This window comes from Oryzias melastigma, linkage group LG7 (assembly GCF_002922805.2).
Source record: "Oryzias melastigma strain HK-1 linkage group LG7, ASM292280v2, whole genome shotgun sequence".
NCBI lineage: Eukaryota > Metazoa > Chordata > Actinopteri > Beloniformes > Adrianichthyidae > Oryzias > Oryzias melastigma.
Genome location: NC_050518.1, coordinates 22,689,558 through 22,712,897, shown reverse-complemented (window position 1 = coordinate 22,712,897; position 23,340 = coordinate 22,689,558). Strand labels below are relative to the sequence as shown.

The window sequence follows — 23,340 nt, the reverse complement described above, 5'->3', positions numbered from 1 at the left end:
GACTCAAATCCTTTGACTTCTGTGACAGTCAGAGGTGAAGCTCTGGCTCTCATCTCCAGTAACATCTCTTTACATGACAGCAGAACAAAAGGTTTATTTAAGGCAGAATTATTTATTTAGTAGCTTTTTTAAAGACTCCAGAGAATCCCAACTCGTTTGAATTAACTTTTATTATTTTCAGGCTCTTAAAAGTGTTTGCAGAGCTCGCTCAGAAATGCAGCCAGCGGACTGAAAGTAGAAACATGTGGTCAAGCATCGGCCAACGTTTCAAACAATGAAGTTTTTCTGTGTTTCTGAGGATTTCTGAGCCAACGTCGTGAGTTTGCTGGCTATCCCTCGTCTTACGGGGGAAACACGGTCGGTGAAAGTGGGTCCAGGACGGTTCCTGACGACTCATCTGCTGCTTTTGTCTCCTGTCCAGTTTGGTGAACTACGCCTCCCTGCACAACAACGTCTACTGCAAGCCGCACTTCTGCCAGCTCTTCAAGGCCAAAGGAAACTACGACGAGGGCTTCGGCCACCGGCCTCACAAAGAGCTGTGGGAGAGCAAAGGCGATGGCGTGGAGGGCTCGCCGCAGTCCAGCTGTGCGAGCAAAGCCAAGCCCCAGAGCCCCGCCCCAGACCTGGAAAGCCCCAGCGTGGAGGAGACCCCGCTGGCCAAGGTCAACGTCCTGATGGCCAGCATGGAGGCTCGGAGCCAAGGATCCTCTGAGAAGGCCGACAGACCCCCCGAGACCCGGAGGCTCAAGATCTCCTGGCCCCCCCGAACGGAGCCGGAGGACGTCTCCCCCCAGAGTTCCTCCTCAGCAGCTTCTGAGATCAGCTCCACCGGGAAGCCCATCAGAGCCAAGTGGCCTCCCGAGGACGATTCCCTCACCCCGTCCCCCGAGGAGGCCAGAGGCTCCCCCTGCCTGCTGCAGAGCTCCTCCCTGAAGGAGCGCAGCCTGGCCTTCACACAGCCCAGCAGCAAGCCCAGCGGGGGGCAGCTCAGCCCCGAGGCCTCCATGGAGCTGCAGCACGGCGGCCTGTCCGACAGCAACACCCCCACGGAGGACAGCTGTGTGGACGTGCACAGCAGCTCCGGAGAAGAGGAGCACAACGGAGAGATGAGGAGCAACACGGCAGACAATCCCTCTGAGGAGGAGCTGGAGGAGCTGACAGAAGGTCCAGCAGAAGAGGAGGAGGAGGAGGAGCAGATGGAGGAGGAGGAAGAGAAGCTGAATGGAGAGATGCCAGTGAACCAGGAGAGTCCCGCAGAACCCACGGACATCTCCTCTCCTGAGGGGGAGGTGGTGGCCAGCCGCTCCTCTCAGGACGTGGGCTTCTGGGACAGCGAGGAGGTGGAGGAAAAGGAGGAGGAGCAGCTGACGGTGGAGGAGATGATCAAACGAAACCGATGCTACGATGACGAAGAGGACGTGTGAGGAGACTCCCAGAACTCCTCCTGATTATTTTTATAAACCCCAAAACGTCTGGGGAGGAACGTTGAGTCTTAGTGCCTCTTTGAACCGTCTGAAGCCATTTAAAGCCATTCCTGCAGGATAGTTTTATAATGTAGTCTAGTCCTTTTCAATGTTTTTAAGATGAATCCTGACCAAAGCTTTGGACCTGACGTGCTGAAAGAGCGCCACCTGTCTGTCGGGGTTCTGCTGACGGAGAGTCGACGTCTTTGGATCATGATTTCCATTTTTAAAGAGCTGTAACCCGATCTGAAAATACCCTGTTTTTAAAGCCTCTTCTGTTTAAATAAATGAATATTAACTTTGAGTGGAAATCTTTTCCTGATCGATAAATGTCACAATGTTTGCTTTTTTTTTTTTAAGATTTTTAGTTTTTCATTCCATGCTTCAGAAATTCAAGCTTAAACGTACAGTAGCTTCATTTAACCTTCTATCACTTCGACAGTTGAAACAGTCATTTAACTTCATTTAAACATTTTATTCTCTCTGAAGTTCTGTTTGTTTACCAAAATGATTTTATTTGCTGCAATAAAGAATTTTATATTTTTTTTTCCTCAAAATTCAGATGTTTGGTTATTTTGGTCTCATTTCCTTCAAATCTAAAGACTCGCAGAGGAAAATGGTGTATTTGGTGTTTTAAACATGCTCTTGTGGTGTTCTATGATCACTCATTAAGATTGGATTTCTTTAGTCAAATTGTCGTGAATCAGAAGCAGATGTAAAAATGTCATTTGAAAAAGAGATTGGGACACAAAAATATGCCGGTTGGACGATGCATCCACGCGTAGATGAATAGATCTATGAACGTCTTTGTTTTCCACGTCTGCGTTTAATCTGGATCAAAAGTGTACGACTAGTTCTGACGATGCTCCCCATTTTTGTTGCACCAGTAATGTTGGGTTGGGGTTGAAGGTGAGATCATGTAAACAGAGAGCTCTCAGCAGCAGGAAGGGAATGGGGTTGCTTGTCTAAAACTGTCTCAGCCTCAACTCGGATGTGAATTTCTAATGAGCTCCTGCTGCTCTGCAGAAACTATGTCCCAGAGAACGACAGCTTTATTAAATTTGGCTAAAAATCATAATTAAGACCTCTGGGAATGCTTTGGAAATAGATCAAAAGATGAGAATGGGACTTTGAATCTTTTAGTTTTGACAGGTTTTGCCTAATTTCTACTTCCAGATCAGATGTAGTCAAAAACTGAATTCAGGCTTCTCTTAGCAACAGTTGACAAAATAAAAGCCTATTTTTTATTTTTTTGCATGCTTTGACCAAAGCTGGACTTCCTGTATTGAGATGTTTCTTCATCGGTTTTTAGGGGCATCAGACCCTCCTGTCTCCTGCTGTGAATCTGTCCCACACGACTCCTGAATTTTAGTTCGTTGATACTTGGTTTTATCAGAGCACAGAACAGGTCCCCGTGTGCATTTGTTCACTAATCTCTTATTTTTATAGTTTAATGACGTCAAGCCTCCTCTGCCCACACAACTGAGGATTAGGATGCTCCTCTCTGCACTTTGGCTGCATCTCAAGCTGCTTTGCTTGAGCAGCAGGTCCAGGTCTGAAGGTCTTATCTCTCTGACCATGTCTGCGTTCCCACCTTGTTTGGGTTTGTGCTGCTCGTGTTCCTGTTTAAAAACCAAAGAGGACTGCAGGCCGTCCAATCCCATAAGCTGTTCAGAGAAGATCCACAGTTACAGTCTACATCCCTTCAGCTTGAAGTTAGTCGGGATCTCCTCTTCCTGAAATAGTCCCGCTCTCTCGCTTCATATTTAACTTATTTTTTTCAACAGGAATCGCAGAAAACTGATGAATTCATCATTTTTGGTTTTACAAAGGAGACCTTAGAATGCAGTTTGTGAATGAAATCATTCCACATATTTAAATATTAATTGTAAACAAAGTTAATCCACTGAATATTTTCTGGGTAAAACACTAAAGCAGCTGGGACTACATTGGCTTTGCGTGGCGCCCCAGTCCAGCAATCCAACCTGAAGAATGAAATTCTGTTCCTTTAAGAACAAACTGATTCACACAAATGATATCATCTGAATCTTTAATTATATACCTGAGACAAACGTCTTATTTACATGAAAACATTCTTTTAAAACTCAACAAAAAGAAAAAAAAAATACCCACAAAATACATTTTCAGTCCCACGATATGCAGATCAAATGTTGAAAACTTCTGTTTTCCAGACATTTTGATGGAAAGCAGAAAACATTCGTCACAAAGACTCCTGATCGTCTAATCATTTCATTCCTTTTATAGTAAATAACAAAAAAGACATAAAATCAAAACTAAAGTTTCAGATATTACAGCATCCCAAAACAAAAAAGGCTTCAGCAAATGGAGTTTTGAGTTTCCAGCAGTTTTACGGGAGAGCTGCTGTTTCCTTCAGACCCGAATGATCTGAGACGTGCAGTGAACAATGTGCTGCAGAGGAGCATTGTGGGTGTTGTAGTCAGAAGAGCAGTGATAAGTTATAATACGTGAAAAAAAAACGTATTTACAAGAAGGATTGTTTCTCGTACAATAGAAAAATAAGACATTCTCCTCTTATAATTAAAAGATGAAGAAAACATGAGGTTAACCATTCTCATGAAGGTGCAACAGTTAAAACGACGCATCATCAAAGTGCAGACTGTGATGGTTTAGCTTCCAGCACCACAAACAAATCATTTATTAAAGTTTACATCATTTATCTTAATCTTAAGCTTTCTCATCCTCTTTGGTGATGGTTTGGTGTTTTTTCAAAGGACCCTGGCCTGATTCTGCTCTCACATTTACGACTTTCACTGCTGATCCGGACTGAGATCACAGACTCTTTAGGTGTTTGGAGATCATGAGCCAATTGACGTTCACAATATTCAAATTTTCCAACAGTACTTTCTGAGTTTTTATTAGCTTAGAGCTAAAAAAGTTTGAAATATTTCCATCTGTGCAACAACTTCACAAAATACTTTTTTTAAAAATAACATTTTTAGAGATGTACCTAAAAATCAGAATTTTTCATCGTTTTTTTTTTTAAAGAAAACTCTTGGGTTTTAAGTTTGGTCCACATCTGATTCTGTCGCCATGACAACATCTGAACCCCTAATGCAGATCGATTTAGGAGGCAGACGTTGCCATGACGATTACAGTTCAACTCCTCTCGTTGATTCTTCTAATAAGGTGACTCTCTTTCTCGTCGTTCACCGTGAACAGATGATTAAAGCAATAGTGGGGAACACAAACATCACTCACCAAGACTCTCACACACGCGCACACACACACACGTGCACAGACATCGCTGTCTTCATTGAATCTTCCAGCAGTCAGGTGAGCGGCACAGACAGCATCAAACAGATCCATGTGCTCTTCCTCACCAATAAATACATTTAGAAGAACAATCAGAGCCAATAATCGTTCATCATGAACTCGTGCAACCTCACATCTTCACCTATAGTTGCTGTTTTTTTTCTTCATGATGACTCAGCACATCTCACAGTTCTCCTAAAGTCTGGACTCTTATGACTAATCAAAAAAAAAAAACTAAAAAGTTTTGAATGATCCGACTCTAAAATGATTTCAATAACATGGCGTTTTGTTTTGTTCCAACGAGCAGCTTTCTATTAAACATTGGATCAGTTATGTTCATTAAAAAGTGACTTCCTTCCGTCTCTCCCTTCAAAATAAACGTGAAGTGCAATTAAAAAACACTCACGTCATCTTTAGCTCCCACATGCACCTGGAATATGGAGGATACACCTTTACTCTGAGAGACACTGCGTCAGCTGTCTTCTATGACAGGATTAGGGCCACCATCAACGAAAATAAATAAATTAAGTCGTAAAATTATGGGAAAATATTGTAATACACAATTTCTACCAAATCTGTGTGACCTTTTCTTCTGAAGGGGCAAAATTTCCAGAAAATTATTTTCAATGTTACAAAAATGCAATATTGACTCGCTAAAAGATTTTGTGTTGAAGTAACCACTTATAAAGTGCTCTACATCTAAACACACTAAAGATGATTTTGGTTCTTTGTTGTTGTAGACATTTTTCTTTTGTTTCATACATTTGATATAATCTCATAAATTTTACTTTTATGTTTAAAACTTTAAAATAAAAAAATGATTATAATAAATTATAATATTGACTGTTTTTTTTTTTATTTAATTGTACGTCGTCTTTTTTTTTAAGTAAATTGTTGACTTTTTTTTAGACTTTTCAACTTTATTTTCATGTATTTTTTAATGTGATCGTATGACTTTATTTATCCAAAATTGTTTCACTTCATTTTGCGGTTTTCTTCTTAGAATTTTAGGACGACTTTCATAAACTTTTGACTTCTTTGCCAGACAATTTTATGTCTGTTGCAAATTGCTGACTTAGAATTTTACAATTTTACTCTTATGAACTGTTGACCTTTTTCCCCACACATTTTTACGTTTTTTTTTCATGCGATTGTACGACTACTTTTCTCGTACATTTTTCACTTTTTTCATGCAATTTTATGCATTTATCACGAATTGTTAACTTTTCACGTGATTTTAGAGCTTTCTTCTTAGAATTTTAGGACGACTTTCAGAAACATTTGATTTTTTTTAAAGTCAATTTTATGACTGTGAATTTTTTCACAATTTTACAACTTTATTCTCGTAAATGTTACGTTTTTTTTTCATGCGATCGTACGACCTTATTCCTTGTAAATTGTTGACTTTTTTCCACACGATTTTACGACTTTATCAAAAATTTTTCACTTTTTTACATGATTTTTACAAATTAATTTTCTTAATTTTACGACTTATTTTCTCATAAATTGTTGACTTATTTTGCTCATGCTTTAATGAATTTGTTTAATGTAAATTGTTGACTATTTCACATGATTTTACAACCTTATTTTTTTATTTTTTGCATTTTATCTTAACATTTTACCAGATTATTCTCATAAGTTAACTTATTTTCCACATGATTTTACAACTTTATTCTTTTAATTTTATAGCTTTTATAGTTTTTTCTTGAAAAATTGCTGACTTTTTCTTTAACACGGTTTATGACTTTGTTTATTTTGAATGATCAACTTTTCCACATGATTTTACAACTTGAAATTTGTTACATTTGATCTCATAGCCACTTTATTCTCTGAAATTGTTGACTTTTTCCCCAAATATTTCATAATTTTATTGTAAAGTGCATACTTTTTTTCTCGATTTTATTATTATTCTCAAATAGCATTTATTCATATGGTGGCCTTAATACTGTCAGTGGAGCACTTGCAGTTCCCTTCTTGCTCAGGCGGGGGAGCCCTCCACTAGGAAGAGGTTGAGCAGGCTGGGTTTAGGACTATAGTGGAACAAGAGGGATCATAAAAAAGAAAAAGGATGTGGAGGGGGCTCAGATTCCCAGAAACATAAACTGCCAGTGAGCTCTGACTCGGCACAAGCGCTGGCCTCGCTCTGCTTTGCTTGGGGTTGTGACAAATGAAATAAAGTAAGTGTGCCAGACCGCATGAAAGGGATTTCACAGCTCAAATTGCTCCGGAGTCATGGTGCATGGAGGCCGAGGCTGCATGAGGGGATAATGGCTGGACAGATTGCATAGAGTTAACCACTGGATGGTTCTCAGGAGGTTCTGGTTCTGTGTTCTGCAGCGGCGTGGAGTTATGTTTCTGTAAAACCTACAGGTTTCTTGAGTGAAATCCCATGCAGTGAGGAGGAAGACGCCAGCGACATGCATGTGTGCTGCTGTTAGCAGCAGGCTAGGCTACCGTGAAAAGCTCTACAGTGCAGCCGGCTGCTCGCAGGTCCATCCGACTCTCATCCGCTCAGAGGATGCAAATCCACTTTGACCTTCTCGCCGCTGCTCAGCATCCCGACGGTCGGGAAGAGGCCTCCAGGGGGAACTACCATCTCTCGTCGGCCAATAAGCTTCCCGTTTCTGGTGAAAAACACCTGCAAGAACACAAAGATGCAACCTTAGTTTCACTTTTTATACTTATACCATTTATACCATTCCCAGAAGAAAAAAAAAAACGTTTTTCACACCATCTGATATCAATGAAAACATCACTTTGAGACCACATCTCAACAGGAGTTTGAAAAAACATCATCACAACAGGTGATACTGTGGAGTCCGTCTTCTAAAGGAGAAAAAAAAGTCAATGTTTACAGAACATGTCTCCACTAAATCAGTGACTAATCAAACATCATCCAGCTGTTCTCAAAGGAACATCAAGAGGCTTTTCAACGTTAATACCAACGACTTCTTTCCAAGTCTGAGAGCAAACAGGGACACACTAAAACAACAAGTGAAGTACTGTCTGTGATGAATGGGCCTGAGTCACATGTCAAACATTTACTGTACCACCCAGTCCAAAAAGACAGGTCTAACTTTTTCACTGCACAGTGGGGCATATATCATTAGGAGAAACAACAGCACAGTCGCTCCGCAGCTCCTCTGTCACGTTCAATAAACACGGCGAAATCTGTGGATCGCAGCTCTAACTCTTTGGTACCCGCGTGAGTGCTGCCCCCCCCCGCCCTGAGACCCCCTCAGCCTCGGCTTGCACAACGGAGCGAGCGCGCCCAGAAGCAACAAGCCGAGGCTAAAAAGAAAACAGCACCGCCGAACTCAAACACGGCGGAGTTAAGAGGATTTGACTGATTGTAATGAGAACGGGACGTTGCTGGCAGAAAGCACGAGCGGCGCTGCTGCTTTCACATGTAACTGATTGTGATGGTCCTCATGGAGGTTCCTGACATCTGGAAGCATCAGGAAACAATAGCTGGCAATGCCAGGAATGAAACAGGCTAAAGGTTTTCAGGAACAATGTTTCTCGGATTGTGAAACCTCTGCTAGAGATCAACAGGAGACTGGAAAGCAGCGAGAAATTCAGCAGAAAATGAAAAACGAACAAATAAGTATGAGAACATTTTGCTATTACAATTGAATTGACACTTATTGTCATAAACTATGTAAAACAGAGTAGATTTGTGTACAGCTTCTTAGGGCTTAGTCACAACTAAGAAAACAGACATTTTGTGGGTGAAAAATGGGTTGTAGGCCACTTGATGAACCATCTTTTCTACGGGCATGCCATAGGGGACAGGTTATACTTGTACGACACTTAGGGTAAGAAAGAGTGAAGCAGGTGAGAAGCATTTTTTCAACCCCTCGAGCCTGCTAGTGTTGTTCACATGATAAAAAACACTCTATATATACAGCCGGACTGTTAGATATTTGGAAATAAGACAATCAGAGTGTAGTGTAGAAATCCTACAGGTACTGAACACTGTAGCGTATGTGAATAATGAACCAGTACTTGTACCTTACTAACAACTAGAGTGTGGGATAAGGGCATCGTACAACAGCATCACTCGTACATCATAAGCAACTTACAATATCCTTATAAATACTTCACAATGCATTTATCAATCATTTTCTTGGGGGACGTTCCATTTTCATGACGTCCCTTAAAGGGGCCATACCATGAAAAATCTACTTTTTGAGCTTTCAAGAGTATTATAATGTTCATTCTTCACTATAAAGAACCCCAAAACCGTATTTTGATCTGTTCGTGCATTTCTGAGTAATCCTCTAAAAACCACAGCGGCCCCTCCCATACCCACAAAAACAAGTGGGTTCTCTTGTGCTGATGTCACAGAGGAAGACCGCCCCTTTCAGGAAGAGTCAGTTCTGACAGCTCCACCCCCAGCCTAACACCAACACTGAGCTAGCGGTGATTAGCAAAAAACTTGAATTTTAATGCAGAATATCGTCTTCCAATTGTGTCCTGTCTTTAATAAATTCCTGCTCAAACTGGTGTTTGTTACTTTAGACGCGGGGCTCCTTTAATACCCCCCAATCCAAATTATTCCCCTACCCCTATGGCTTCTCCCTACCCCTGGATTTAGCCCTCCAAACGGGGAGTTATGAAAAAATAGTGTCTTTAAATACATACGTCACTCCCACTCTAAGATGTCTTCAATAGTCGCCGGTCAGCTACGTTAGCGCGGCACTGTTAGCATTCAGAAATACATAACAGCATTGGTTTTATAACTTTTAAAGGTCGTGCTAAAACAACAAGTCATTACTTACATTTAAATGTAAACTTCAGAGCACACCCAGGTGAAGAAATGTATTTATCTTCCCCAACACAGCGTGAAACAATATCAGACGCCCTTATCACTTCAAATACCCCTACAAATGCAGGGGAGAAGCCAGAGGGGAAGGGGAAGAATTCGGATTTGTCCAAAGTCCGAGTGTTCCTTCATTCAAATTGAGACCAATCAGGAGCATATTACAAAAAAAGCTCTCAGTTGTGACATAAAAACTGAAAGTCCACTTTGCTCCCCTAGCATCGCAATGCAAGGCAGAGACACCTGATTGGATAGAATCTAGACAAATCAGCAGGCTGTCTGGGGTGGCACAAACGTAACGCTGACAGAAAAAGTTTAACACAAAGCCAAAGATAGGGTGGAAGTGGGATGAGGCACTACGCACCTAAGAACGTTTGCAATTTTTTTATAAAAAAAAAACATTTGCAAAGTAAAACAAAAAAAGTTCTTAAAATATTATATTTGCAACACTTTACATTTTGTTTGCAACTTAGAAAATGTTTATCTCAAAACTGTGACTTTTGCTTACAATGTGGCGACACAAAAATCCCTCCATAGGAAACTACAGTTTTTTTTATTTTGGGCTACAGGCATAATCCTAATAACAAGATCAATGGGAACGCTTCAAAAAAAGATCAAAGGATGATTGGAGTGGGACTTGAAGGTGTCCACACCAGCCTCAAGGAAACTGCAAGACACACCTGTGCTCCTCAAATGAGTCAATCCCCCATACAGGTGCATGTGGCTGAGGCTTTACAGTTTAAATGATTTTTGACCCAATTAGCTTTCCATACAACCTCAGAATGAGCTCTGGATGTACACACAAACGAGACTTACCGTCACCTTTCGGCCGTCCTGGTCCTGCTCCTGATCATCCCCGTCCTCTTCATCATCTTCCTCATCATTGAGGTATAAAACGTTCTGGACAGCCGCAGGAGTTGGGCGGAACTCCAGCCGTTCACAGTCGTCTGCGTCACCTTGTGGCAAAAACGCACTCTCTTCATCACTTCAGATTTTGTCAACCTATTACTTGTGGGTAATAAGTGGTCATTTAAAGCCTCACCTTCTCCATCCAGGATGTAGTCTCGTGGGAACATGATGCCGCAGCCCATGATGTCTCCTTTGAAACAGCGAGGACCAAAAGCATCACCAACGCCACTTCCATGAAAGATCTTCCCATCATCTACAACATAAAAACCCACAAACATGAGATTCTTCTGGAAACTCTTCATTTAAAAATCTACTTGGGTTTGGTGACCAATGGAGGCAATAATCTTAGGTTTTTAGGTTAGTTATAACAGAACTTAAATCACAAACCATGATGTCTTGATCTAAATCAGTCAGTATCAGTCATTTTTGGCCACAAAGATTAAGGGCTTGATGATTTTTAAGTCTTGAAGGAAGTCACAAAAGCAGCAAGTCTTTCACAGAATCCAAGCCCAATAATGGAAAGTGTTTTGGAAAGAAAATATAGAAAAGGTGAAGAAGTGGCAGAAATAACTTCACATTTTGAAAGATTTTCAAACAAAGATCATTTAGGGAGTATAAACAAACTGCATGACTTAGAACTTTGACATTCATCAGAAAAATGAAAGCAGGACATGGACTTTGACTGCTGCATTCCTTGTTTAGAGGCACTTTAGAACCAGAAACAACATCAGAAGCATCTCAGCTGAGCCAAGAACAAAGAGAACTGGACCTTTGTTCAGTGATTCAAAGTCCTTCTTTGAGAGGAAGGTACATTTTATGCCTGTTTAAGTAGCAGTCTGGAGGAAGCCGGTATGAAGTTTATTCAGTTGGTAGACTTTGGAAGCCATGTAAGTTGCCAGTGCTGCCCTTTAAGAGCCCATTGTACCAGTTTTATGGAGATGCTCATTTGGTTCTTCGAAAGGATTTGGCACTACTTCCAAAAGTAGGATTTTATGGTTTAATCATGTGATTGATTAGCTACCATATTCAACAGAAGAGCCAAAGACTGGTATCAGAGAACAGTTTTCACCGTTTACTACACATCTACAAAGATACGCGGTTGTGTAGAAGACTTGCTGATGTTCCGTGTCAGGTGATGTGTAGGCGAAAGCAGGACTTGTAAAAACACTTGTCTTCATAAAAGATAAAGAAACTGAAAAAACAAGGAAAGTCATCAACATTAAGGGGGGAAAAAAGAAAAACATTGCACAAGTAGCCTGCAGACGAGTGCTTCTCAAGCACAGCAGCATGTCTACTGAAAGTAAATATTTATGGAGTTGTCATGGGATTCATCCTGGGCTCAGGATACTGTTTAAACAGACTATCGGAGCACCGGGACACAGACAGAGACACTGTATCATTACAGCTCCCATGCGGGCCCTTGTAACAACACCACACACGAGGAAAACGGCGAAGCCCCACCAGCACAGGCCATCCCGGCTAAAAATAGGAGAGCAGGGCTTTGGAAAATGACAAGGACTGCTGCTGGAAGTGGGTTTAGGCTTTAGCCTGGACTTGACCAGGACAGAGATGGTAACGACAAATGGTTGGAAGGACATCCACCACCAGAGCGTACAACAAATTAAATGCCGCATTGGTGGCGGCTTGGAGATAACTTATAGGTCTGAAAATTGCACGCATCCTACTTATACCGTCTTTAAATCTGCATCCATGCAGCATCTGAATGTGAGATCTAAAAAAAGGAACAGCATGTTGTAATGTAAGGAAGCATGCTCTGGAATTGCACATCAGTTGAGACCACAAAGTGGGCCAGGCTGGAGCTGATCGGATCTCAAGTAGGTGTAAATGTAGCATGTACTGCGGTATCACAGTGGAGTAAACAAGACCCGAGCCAAAACCAGCATTCCTTACAGCCCTGAGCTTTCAGAGCCGTCTGGTCCAGATCTTTGGCCCACATTTCTCAACTTTAACGGACTGATCTGTTGTCTTTCAGGAATAATTTAAACATATTGTGAAACTTCTTGTATGGAGTACAACCCAAACTTGTTTCTGAGGAGATTTCGCTCAGTTATGAGGTTCTACCTGCAGCTTGGTTGATCTGTACTCCTGTTCTTGGTTAAAAGTCCATTTTAGGATGTCATTTTGTGTTTAACGGATTGGAAAAATGCTGGAAAATGTTTAATGACCTGTAAATGAAGTAATGCTTCTGTAAACACATGAAGACTAAACTGGTTCTGACTTGGTTCTGGATCCACAGGATGGGAGAACCTGGCTAAGAATGGAAGTCAATGAAGAAATTGAACAGAATTTCTGCCCTCACAAACTAAGAGAAATTCAAAAAGTTAGAAAAAGATCCACATTATTCCTCCTGTTCAACCACCGCAACATGGGGGGGGGCTTACCATTAGGCAAAGGTAGGCAACTGCTTGGGCCCCCAGCATTTTTGAGGCCCAGAGATGAAGCCTTAAAATATTTCTAAGTATTCCTAAAATAAATTTTTATGGTAATCATTATTTGTCACGGGCTGCACGGTGGCGCAGTGGTTAGCGCTCTTGCCTCACAGCGAGAAGGCCCCGTTCAAATCCCACCTGGGGGATTTGGGACCTTTCTGTGTGGAGTTTGCATGTTCTCCCCGTGCATGCGTGGGTTTTCACCGGGGACTCCGGCTTCCTCCCACCGTCCAAAAACATGCTTCATAGGTTCATTGGTGACTCTAAATTGCCCCTAGGTGTGAATGTGAGAGTGAATGTGTGTGTGATTGAGGCCCTGCGACAGACTGGAGACCTGTCCAGGGTGTACCCCGCCTTCGCCCAACAGCAGCCGGGTTAGGCTCCGGCACCCCGCGACCCCGAAAGGGACAAAGCGGTCAGGAAGATGGATGGATGGATGGATGGATTATTTGTTATAAAAAAAAAATTAAAAAAAAAATCACTGAGATTGCATAAGTCTGCCCCTGTGAAAGTGTTTGAACCTCCTCCACAAATCTGCAACAATGGAATATTCCGCCAACAGCAAGTTAGCTTGAAGAGACTCTTCCAGGAGTTTAAATTAGAAAAAAATAAAATAAAAAAAACAGCAAGTGAAAAAGGAAAAACCAAAGAGAAACCAAAATTGTGCAGCTTTGCCTCCAAAATTGCAGGAAGAAAGGAAGAACAGAATCAAGGGAACTCAAAAAAAAGATAAAGAAAGCCAAGAATGAAAAGAAAATCGTAGAAAAGGCAAAAGGAGCGATAGAACATTGTCTTTTTGATAACATTTAACTCTAGAAAGGAATTTTGAAAAATAAATAATTCATACAACCACTGGATCAGATGTGTAGACGTTTATATTCCAAAAATCCACATTTTTGGGTGTTAGCATTTGTGTTTTCTTTATTAAAATTTAGGTAAAAGCTCATACAATCATTTTATTATTGACATAATTTAATGTACACACAGCAAAAACTGAATCTTAAACAGAAAAGAATCTTGTTTCGAGAAAAAAAGTGTCCTATCTTATGTCTTACAAGAAAAATAATCTTATAAGAAAGCATTTCAATTATAAAACAATCCTAATTTGAGAAAACGTCTTAAAATAAAAATTCTTGGTTAGACCATTTTTCTCACCCCATTAGTAATTTTTTTTGTACAAAAAAATCTGCCAGTTTGACTTTCTGAGGGCCGTGTTTGTGCTGTGCATCAAATCAGGCTTTTCCTTTAAATATGATTCAACTAGAAATGTAAATCCATGACATTCTATAACGGGAGAATGTATTATTCCTTTATATAACACCTTGCTGCTCTACATGTGTTTTTGCAGAGTCTGGAATCAGATTAAACCACATCGCTGACATGCAGCACAAAGGTTAAGCTGAGTCCTGTTATCTGACGGGGGTGATGGTGGTAGGGGAACCATCCACTGACTGCGGGTGTTGAGTCAAAGCACATGTGAGTCATTTCTACGAGGGGTTCGGAGGGGGTTTAAGGGCTTTCGAAAAAGGGCATGGATTTATGGCTAGTTCTCCTTGATGGAGCCCCCACAGCCTAAACATGCAGGATGAAACCAGAACCAGAGCTGGAAAAAAACACTTTTAAAGTGCATAAATGTCACAAGAAAGAAAAGAAGGCATTTGATATCCGAGCAAAAAGTATAAAAAACACTTAAGTACAGAATGTGCAAAGTTTTACTAAGGTTTTATAGTTTATCTTGTGATCCAAAGAATCCTAACGATCTTTTATCTTTGCAATGTGGTCATGAGCAACGTAGGTCAAGCATATTAAAAAAGGTGTTCTACTTCAGCTGCACAACAATGACCTGTTCAAATGTTAACCAGCAGGGTTTAATTAAAAGATGCAGCTGTGAGTGCTAAAATAACATTTTTGAAACGTTTTTTTAGAAGTCTGGAAAAAGACCAATCTGAATCAAAGTGAAAATGCCTGACAAAGTGTGCATTATCAAACATTATTGGAAGATGCAGGGGTGTGACCGTCCTCCACTACGTGTCAGACGGTTTAAGATTAACCATTAAGTTTATATAGGTAAAGGTAATAATATCAAAGAGGTACAGGGATGTATACTCTCTGAATCTGATTGTGAATTATTTTTGTTATTTATATGTGGTGTTTCCATGTTGAATGAATGTTGCAATTGACCATGCTAGAAACGATTAATAAACTCAAATAAGTGGTATATGAGTTAAATTTCCTGTTAAGTGATACAAAGTATCATTTCAGAGAGAAAGTTCACCTCTTACTGATGATGAGGAACAAAGTCGACAGTTTCCTAGATCTCTTTCACAAATAGCAGGTAAAAACTTTGGCTTAGAAGGCAGATCAGTCAAGTTTCAGTCTAGGGGTGAGTGGACGTGACGATGTGTCCATGAGCAACACATGAGCCCTCAGGGTGTATTCAGACTGGAAGTGTCCGTTGGTCCGGATCGAGTCCAGAACCTGGTGCTTCGTCTGTAAGCAGACTGCTTTCAACAGGACATTTCTGTTTCCAACCAAAGCCTGTGACTAAAGATCGCTTCAGGCATTGGCAAAGAATTATGAAGGCGGGGCAAAGCAACTACAGAAACGATAAAAGTCCTACACTTTGCAGTCGTTCTTGAGATAGTTCACTTATTCAAAATTTATATTTCGCTGATCAATTTTGAATGTCTGAATCAATGAGTTGTGAAAATCTGGGTAATTTACTTCTTACCCTGATGCTTTTACTTTGATTTTTTTAGCTTTTTACAGACAAACACATCAGACCCAGTTTACAGCTTTACTCTGGGAATCAGGAACGATTTTTGCTTCACCAATCTGACAGCCGTTTACCAGCTGACTAGTGGTTTCCAACACCATTCAACCTATGATGGAAAAAAGTAAATGTATTGGAAATTAGTGGATAAAGAAAGTGTGGTGCTTTGATATGAAGTGAAAGAACACATTTTTGCTTCATCTAAGTCAAGGGTCACCAGTACTTAAAAGTACAGATTTAAAGGGGCCATACCATGAAAAAACAACTTTTTGAGCTTGTGTGTGTTTATTCCTCACTATAAAGAACCCCAAGGCGGTATTTCGATTTATCGACGCATTTCTAATTAATCTTCTAAAAACCTGAGGTCTCAACGGTAGCCCCTCCCATAACCACAAAAACTAGCAGGTCTTCACGATCTGACCTCACAGAGCGAGACCGTCTTGTTCAGGAAGAGTCTGCTCTGCCCCAGTCTAACGCCAACACCCAAAGTCTCCACTGAGCTAGCAGTGATCACCAAAAAACCTTTCATATTAGATGCAGAATACCGTATATCTTCCAGTTGTGTCATGTCTTCTTTAAAAAAAATCCAGTTCAAACAGGTGTTTGTTGCTTTAGACGCAGGGCTCCTTTAAGACCCCCTTAGGGTGGGTCAAAAATATGAAAAATCCAGAAGACATGCCTGACTCTCACCTACTTCCTTGCATGTTGTTTAAGTGTTTGCTATGACCGGTGGTCTATGACTTTGACATGTCTTGCATGTCCCATATAGGTCCACCCATACGGGCAGTTGGGACCCAGAATGAAAGATTCTCTGTTTGATTCCTGAGATTGCTGAACTGTACAGGAGAAGATATCTAAAAATGGCAGACTCTGTTATGCGCTGCCTTGATTTCATCCCAAGCATTATTTCTGTTCTGTGCGGAGGAAGAAACCACATTTCCATCCTTAATCAATGAGATTAGTGTAAGTCCTTCTCAGATATGAACTTCTCTGTGGAGTCCAGCACCTACCAGCCAAAGCAAGAAGAGCCACAGAGCAGAACCTCTGGGTAAGCCTCTGAATGACCGGCCCCCGTTTGCATCTGAGCAGCCAGGCATCATCCGCAGACTCTGGCAGGATGCGCAGCATCAACTGTTATTAATAATAATGCATCCAAAGCAGAAATGGAATCTGCAAAGGGATAACGGGGATTTAAAGCTGAAAACACGAGAGGAATGTGCAGAGTGAACAACAGAATGTGTTTAGCAGCTGTTCTGGAGGTCACAATCCACATAAAATAACTACAAACTTAAAGCCAGTGCGGGTTCGCTATCTCAGACAACAAAGCTGTGATAGAGGATCGTCAGATAAAAAAGTGGAAATCTAAAGTAGCTTGTGTAGTTAAAACATACCTCTGGTCCCCCATCAACAGAATAACTGATTTCTAAGCATGGATGGGGAAGATTCTGCAATAAGAGCTGAGGGGGTTCCTGAACATCTCAATCACATCCTGCTCTGTGGTACTCTGGAGATGAATACAACTGACAAAATCTTCTTTTTCTGCCTTCACTTTTAAATCATCATTAAGAGGGTAATTGAAAACCAAAGATTAATAGTACCATCTAAACTGAGTTGCAGCTTGGATTGTGGGAGGGTAAAGATTTCTTTATTACAAACATACATTTTATAATTAAGTTCACTTAGAGATAACAGCCGTCATGGTTTATTGTATTCTACCAATATGTATGAATACCAATTCTGGGAAAAATGTTTCAATGGTTGTTACATCACAGCTGTTTAGCTCCATTTGTGGTGAGTTTACATGGTTGAACCTGGAACTTTAGAGCAAATATTTTATTTTTTAAACCCATTTTTTTCATCATGTAAAAAAAAAAAAACATTTCTGTGTGGGAAAGTATAAAAAAACAGCACCACCGCCGTCATGCGATTATCTTTTGTGTGATTAATTAATCTAATCTAATTATTCTATTTTAATGTAATTCAATAATCGCTGTGAAAAGCCTAATCTTAAGGTATTTTCATTTACATTTGTGACACCGTGGCACAGTAAAAGATCAAAACACAACTAAAAAAGTGGGTTTATGAAGTTTTCCTAATATAACAGACTTCAAACCTGCACTTTCACACCTGCAAGAATAAAACATCAGGGACAGAGTGCTCTAATTTAACACATAAAAATATTAGTAACACTTTTCTGAGCCACCCAAAAATATTGAACACAATTCTTATTTATATCATATTACATATGTTGACATACATTATTCCACAGTTTACCATCTGATACAATCAGCCCTCAGCGTACCCTATTAATTTATAACTAATACCTCTTCAGGATTTTTACCTTACATATTAGAATATAGTTGTGGCTTTGTTAGTGTTAGTACTGTTAGGACTACAAAGTCGCATTTTGATGACATCACAGCAGCAAAGCAGGGGCACGAAGGCAATGTAATACACGTTTTCAGCAGAGTTCAAACACACATTCATGGACCTTTGTTCTTTATATTTGAGAACACGACAAAAGTTATAGACTAAAAATTAGATTAATGCAGAAAAAAAATTGTCTGTAATGAATTAATCGCAATTAACGTGATTATTTGGCGCCCCTACTTTCAAGATCTTAATGTTATTCATGTTGTTTACCACAATGTTCCCCTGTCTCTAGAGCTATTTTTAAAAAAAATGTTTAACCAAATTAAAAACAATCTTTATTTTAAGAAAAAATCAAAATTTAATATTACATTTGATCTGACAGTCCAAGAAATATGTGTCAGTTCTGATTTCAATCACACTTTTTCTTCTTTTTTTGTGGTTAAAACTTTTTCCCCCACTACTACTGCCCATGAACAAGCAGCTGTGTGTGACATTTTTTAAATAAAAGTGCAAAAATTGTTATAAATTTGCATTTATTTAACTGAGTCCAAGAGTCTTGGCTTCCAGTTGGAGCGCACGTTCAACAGAGAGGTTATAAAACAAGCCTCACCTGCATGATATGCGACGGAACCTCGGCTCCACCCCGGGTGTCTGTTCTTGGGATAGTCCTGGAAAACAGGCAGCAGGAACACAGATTACCATCAAGGAATTCGCTTATTGAAAAATAACAGAAACTAAAGCAAAAATCATGTGTTTATTCATTTTGTTTTGGAAGCATGTTCACGGACTAACACCACCCAGTGTGGAAAAACTTCGATAAAAATCTATACTTTGATACGAGCACCACACCCACTTAACAAACCTTCAGAGTGGGAACTTCAACAAAAGGTGAGGTTTTGACAGCTTTCTGGTGTGGAATATTCATCGGAGCGTTTATTCCAAAAACAAAAAAGTACCTTTGACATTTGATGAGAAACAGTTCCAGATCCTTAATGCTCAGAAACACAGTTCAACATTCAGAAATTGCTTAAATATCAGATTTATTCTTCTAAACTTAATGCTTTTTGCCGTTATAAGTTAAAAAGCTAAATACCTACTTAGCGTTACAGTTAAATGTGACAGATGAAAGCTTTCTTCTCCAACATATCAAGTAGAATTAAGGTTTATTGTAATTTCAGTGTCTTCTGCAAACTGATGAGTTGATTCTTGCCTTTGAAATGCTGCCGGCAGACACGTGCATCACCTTTCCTGCGTGTTAAGGCATTAGCTGCATCAGTGCATTTACAGTCTCAAGATTAAGGTTTGTGGTCAAGCTGTAAACCTGTTTTTAGATGTTCATGGACAGCTGCAAGCAAAGTACTCATTATTCTCTATGATACAACCACAGTTTCACTGGAAAAGGTTTTCATTGTGAAGTGTGGACACAGAGATGTGGAAAAGGGTCACTCCTTACAAGCAGCATTACATTAAATTAATTAAGCATGAAAAACGCTGTCAATCAGCTCTGAGGTACAAAGGCGAAAGCTGAGGCTTAAATGTTTCCATTGCAAGTTCTGAAGTAGCAGTTGGACTCATTCAGCCAATTTAATGAGTTAACGAGCATGAAGAATCCGTTCCATCTTTCCATTTGTTTTGGATACCTGCTGCGTCTCCCAGAGATGACGGCGTGTTTTCACCAATCGGCCTGCATGTATGGCATTGTGTTCGTTTCTCCAGGTTTTACCGTGCCAACAGAAACAAGCATGATGGGACTCAAAGATAATTACCACTCATTTCTATTTGTTTTCTACCCTGCACCTCGATTACATTAGAGAAACAATTCTGAACAACAAAAGGGACGAGCAGGTGTGCGATGTCGATGTGATCTTCTGTCACATGTCAATGCTCGCTTCTTAGCTGAATCCCTTTGATTCTGTGGCTCAAACTATTCAAGTTAGCATACACTCACACGCCCTGCAATGGATTGGCAACCCATCTACTGACTGTATATGACAACTGGACTGTGTGACCCCTCTCTCCTCGAGTTCCAAACAGGAAGTAGCGGCGAGTTCCAAGAAGCCAAAATCCCACAAATCTCTATAGAGGAATAAACTCCTATTACTCGGTCATTAAATTCTTCAGAAAAATAGGGGTGTAACGATTAATCGATGAATCAATTTCTCTTCCTGTAACCCTTGTGCTATCCTCGGCATGTTTACATTAAAAATTGGGTCATCTGGACTCCACAAGACAGTGCACTGAACTTTTGTTTTAAAAGATTTTTTATCTTCACTGGTGTCCGTGGCAGACATAAAATCCTGTCCACCTTTGTCATGGAAGGGATCAAATATCAACACAAGGGTGGGGTCATCTGAACCCCATAAGATAACACAACGGATAATCCAATCAGATTGCTCTGTCTGAGGAGGAATCACATTGAATCATCTATAACTATAAAAAATCATTTCAATGTGAAAAAAAATTGATAATTGATAAAAGATCTCACGTTCCAAAAGTTTGACGAATTCTCCCGAGCCTGCATTCAGTGGAGAGGTGAGACAGCGGACTTCAAACAAACTCACTCCTGATTGGAGGCTGAGATTGTCATAGAAACAATGCCTCAAACTGACTTTGACCAATCATCGCTTGCCGACGTCGTTCAAATCGTGAAAAAAATGGCAACTGAATTGACTTCATTTAATTGGATCTGAAAGCAAGTAATTTTTTATGGGTGACGTAACACCCCAGTTCTCATATGCAGTGACTATGGGTGTACCCAACCTTCACCCAACAGTGGCGAGAATAGGCTCCAGCAACCTGGGGGTCCTGAAAGTAACTGAGTGGTTTTGGAAAATGGAAGGATAGGTAATAGACCCAAAATGATCCCCAAAGGAGCTTCAAGTTGTGAATAAATTCAAGTAATATGAGTGCAACCTGTACAAAATAAAAAAAAGGTAGAATAATTTAGAGAGGGTATTACTGAAATAAAAAAGAAAAAACATTACTGTTTATACTCATGAAGATGAGAAGTGAACAGAGGAACACTGGTGAAGCCTTGGCCAAGACAAAGAGCAACATTAGAGGCCCGAACGACATGAGAGAAATTTCAGCAATGCTGTCGGACAACCCCACAGGGACTTTGGCAGCAGGAAATAGAGAAGTGCGAAGGAAAACTGAGAGGACAGAGTGAGACATCAGCAAAAGCAAAAAGACAAGGAGGAATGCAGGTCCAGCTCCAAGGCTGAAACCCCTTGATCCACCAAGTCTGCTCCTCTCCCCGCTCGTCTCAACCACAAGCCGGAGGATTCCTCTGGCTGGCTGCCGTGGGGGCCACAGCACTTTAAATGTTTACCCCTTGATTGATGAGGTCTAGACACCGATACGAGTGATCTGCAAGAACTTTTCGAAATTGCAAAGTAAACAAGAGGAAGACTTATTCAATGTAAACCACAGACTTGTGCCTGATAAATAGATCAGGCATTAAATGGCTGCTTTTACAACAGTTTTCTGGGTAATTGTTACATCCATCAGCTTTAATGTAACTCTGGAAGTTTTCTTCATCCATCACGAAAACACAAGTGGTCATACGAGGGGAAAAGATTACAAACTAACCCCCTAAAAAAGACAACAATTTACTGCAGACTGTTGCTAGCTTGAAATATCCAATTATACTGTGGATAACAAACAGCTCAGAAAATGTATTGGCATATTTCTACTTTTAATGTTTCAGCATAAAATTTCATGTTCATGCCTGTAGTACCTTAACAGTAGATGCACATTTCGCAGCTTAGTATAAAAAAAACCCAAAACCTTACATGTGTTTTAACAATAGTAATTGAATTGGCTACATTATGAAAATAAGATAAACAAAATAGAACAGTGAAAAACAATGAATAAAATGGCGATTTTCTGCAGTCCACAATCGTTTTTTAGGTTCAAATACAACACAGGAATAGTAATGGATTATGTTTAGTTTGTGTGGTAATGGAACACAAATGGGAAGCATATAAAGTTAAAGTCCCACTATTTTTCACACACCTAGATATGTGTAATTTGTTCTCCGCATTTGACCCATCCCCTGGGGGAGCGGTGAGCTGCGGACACAGCCGCGCTCGTGAACCATTTGGTGGTTTAACCCCCCAATCCAACCCCTTAATGCTGAGTGTCAAGTAGGGAGGCACTGGGTCCCTTTTTTACAGTCTTTGGTAAGACTCAGCCAGGATTTGAACCCACAACCTTCCATTCACAGGGTGGACACTCTACCACAAGGCCACTGAGCATATGTCAAGTTATAACACATTAAGATGTGCTAAATTATCTTTAATGATAAATCTAACAATTTTATTATTATTGTTGCTTTTATTTGGTTTACAAATGTTGATTTTGTGATTTTTACTATATAGTATTCCCCCGCATATTCCCGGTTTTAATTCATGGTTTCACATATTTGCGGATTTTTTTTCAGTCACGTGACTCTTCCGGTCAAGACGCTTGTATGAAATGTTTGCGTCTGAAGGACGCACCACATGCATCACCGCATGCCCCTGTATGGAGAAATGGCATGAGCTGACTCAGAAGCGGCCAAAAAAAATCCTGATATGTTGAAAAAGATGATCGCGAAGGATGATAATTATCTGGAGCAGGTGTTTAGTATTTGATGGAGGAAGCATGCGCTCCTGGTTTGTCTGGATCGGTTACAGACATTCTTCGGGGGGTGAGATGGGGACAGGGGGGGTTCTCTGTATTCGGCAATTTGTGGATGTCTCCGGTCCCTAACCCCCACGAATAAGGGGGGGTGGGGGGCGTTCCCCATTTTGTGGTGCTGTTCGAATCCCCAATTCCAAAACTGAGTGCCCTAGAAATTTTCCAGAAGTACTACATTAGCAAATATTGACAACAATGAACTGCGGTTAAACATTTTTGTAAAAACAATAAACCATCCACACTTTCATCATCATTACACATGATTGTACTGATTAGATTTTAACTTTGTGAAATTGGAGGCATTATATCCGGCATTTAAAAAAAAAAAAGAAGAATATTAGTGAACTTGGTGTCTGAATCACTTTTGAAATCACTATATAGTCCTCCCCTATATAGTTTTTTAGCAGTTAGGGATTAAGGTGGGAATTCTGACATAGCCTAAAACTCTCCGTTTGGAGGGCTAAAGGAAGAAGGGGAAGAAGGGAAGAATTTGGAATGGGCTTAAACTCAATGAAACAAAGTGAAGCAAATAATGAATGTGACAATTATTTTAAAAAAGATATCCATGGA

General features: G+C 40.3%; 2 protein-coding genes across 5 annotated transcripts in view; one reads left to right on the top strand and one right to left on the bottom strand.

The window, feature by feature from the left end:
- lima1a (LIM domain and actin binding 1a) overlaps positions 1 to 1,806 on the top strand; it is a 33,633-nt gene extending 31,827 nt beyond the window's left edge. For all 3 annotated transcript variants that reach the window (XM_024292457.2, XM_024292458.2, XM_024292459.2), the window contains one exon: positions 422 to 1,806. In XM_024292457.2, coding sequence (XP_024148225.1) covers positions 422 to 1,424 — 1,003 coding nt within the window. In that variant the 3' untranslated portion in view covers positions 1,425 to 1,806. The remainder of the gene's footprint in view (positions 1 to 421) is intronic.
- A 2,669-nt stretch (positions 1,807 to 4,475) lies between these two features.
- Positions 4,476 to 23,340, bottom strand: part of spryd3 (SPRY domain containing 3) — a 62,021-nt gene continuing 43,156 nt past the window's right edge. For both annotated transcript variants that reach the window (XM_024292451.2, XM_024292452.2), the window contains 4 exons: positions 18,698 to 18,755; positions 10,625 to 10,744; positions 10,399 to 10,538; positions 4,476 to 7,395 (listed from right to left, as the gene is read on the bottom strand). In XM_024292451.2, the coding sequence (XP_024148219.1) occupies positions 7,261 to 7,395; positions 10,399 to 10,538; positions 10,625 to 10,744; positions 18,698 to 18,755 (453 nt within the window). In that variant the 3' untranslated portion in view covers positions 4,476 to 7,260. The remainder of the gene's footprint in view (positions 7,396 to 10,398; positions 10,539 to 10,624; positions 10,745 to 18,697; positions 18,756 to 23,340) is intronic.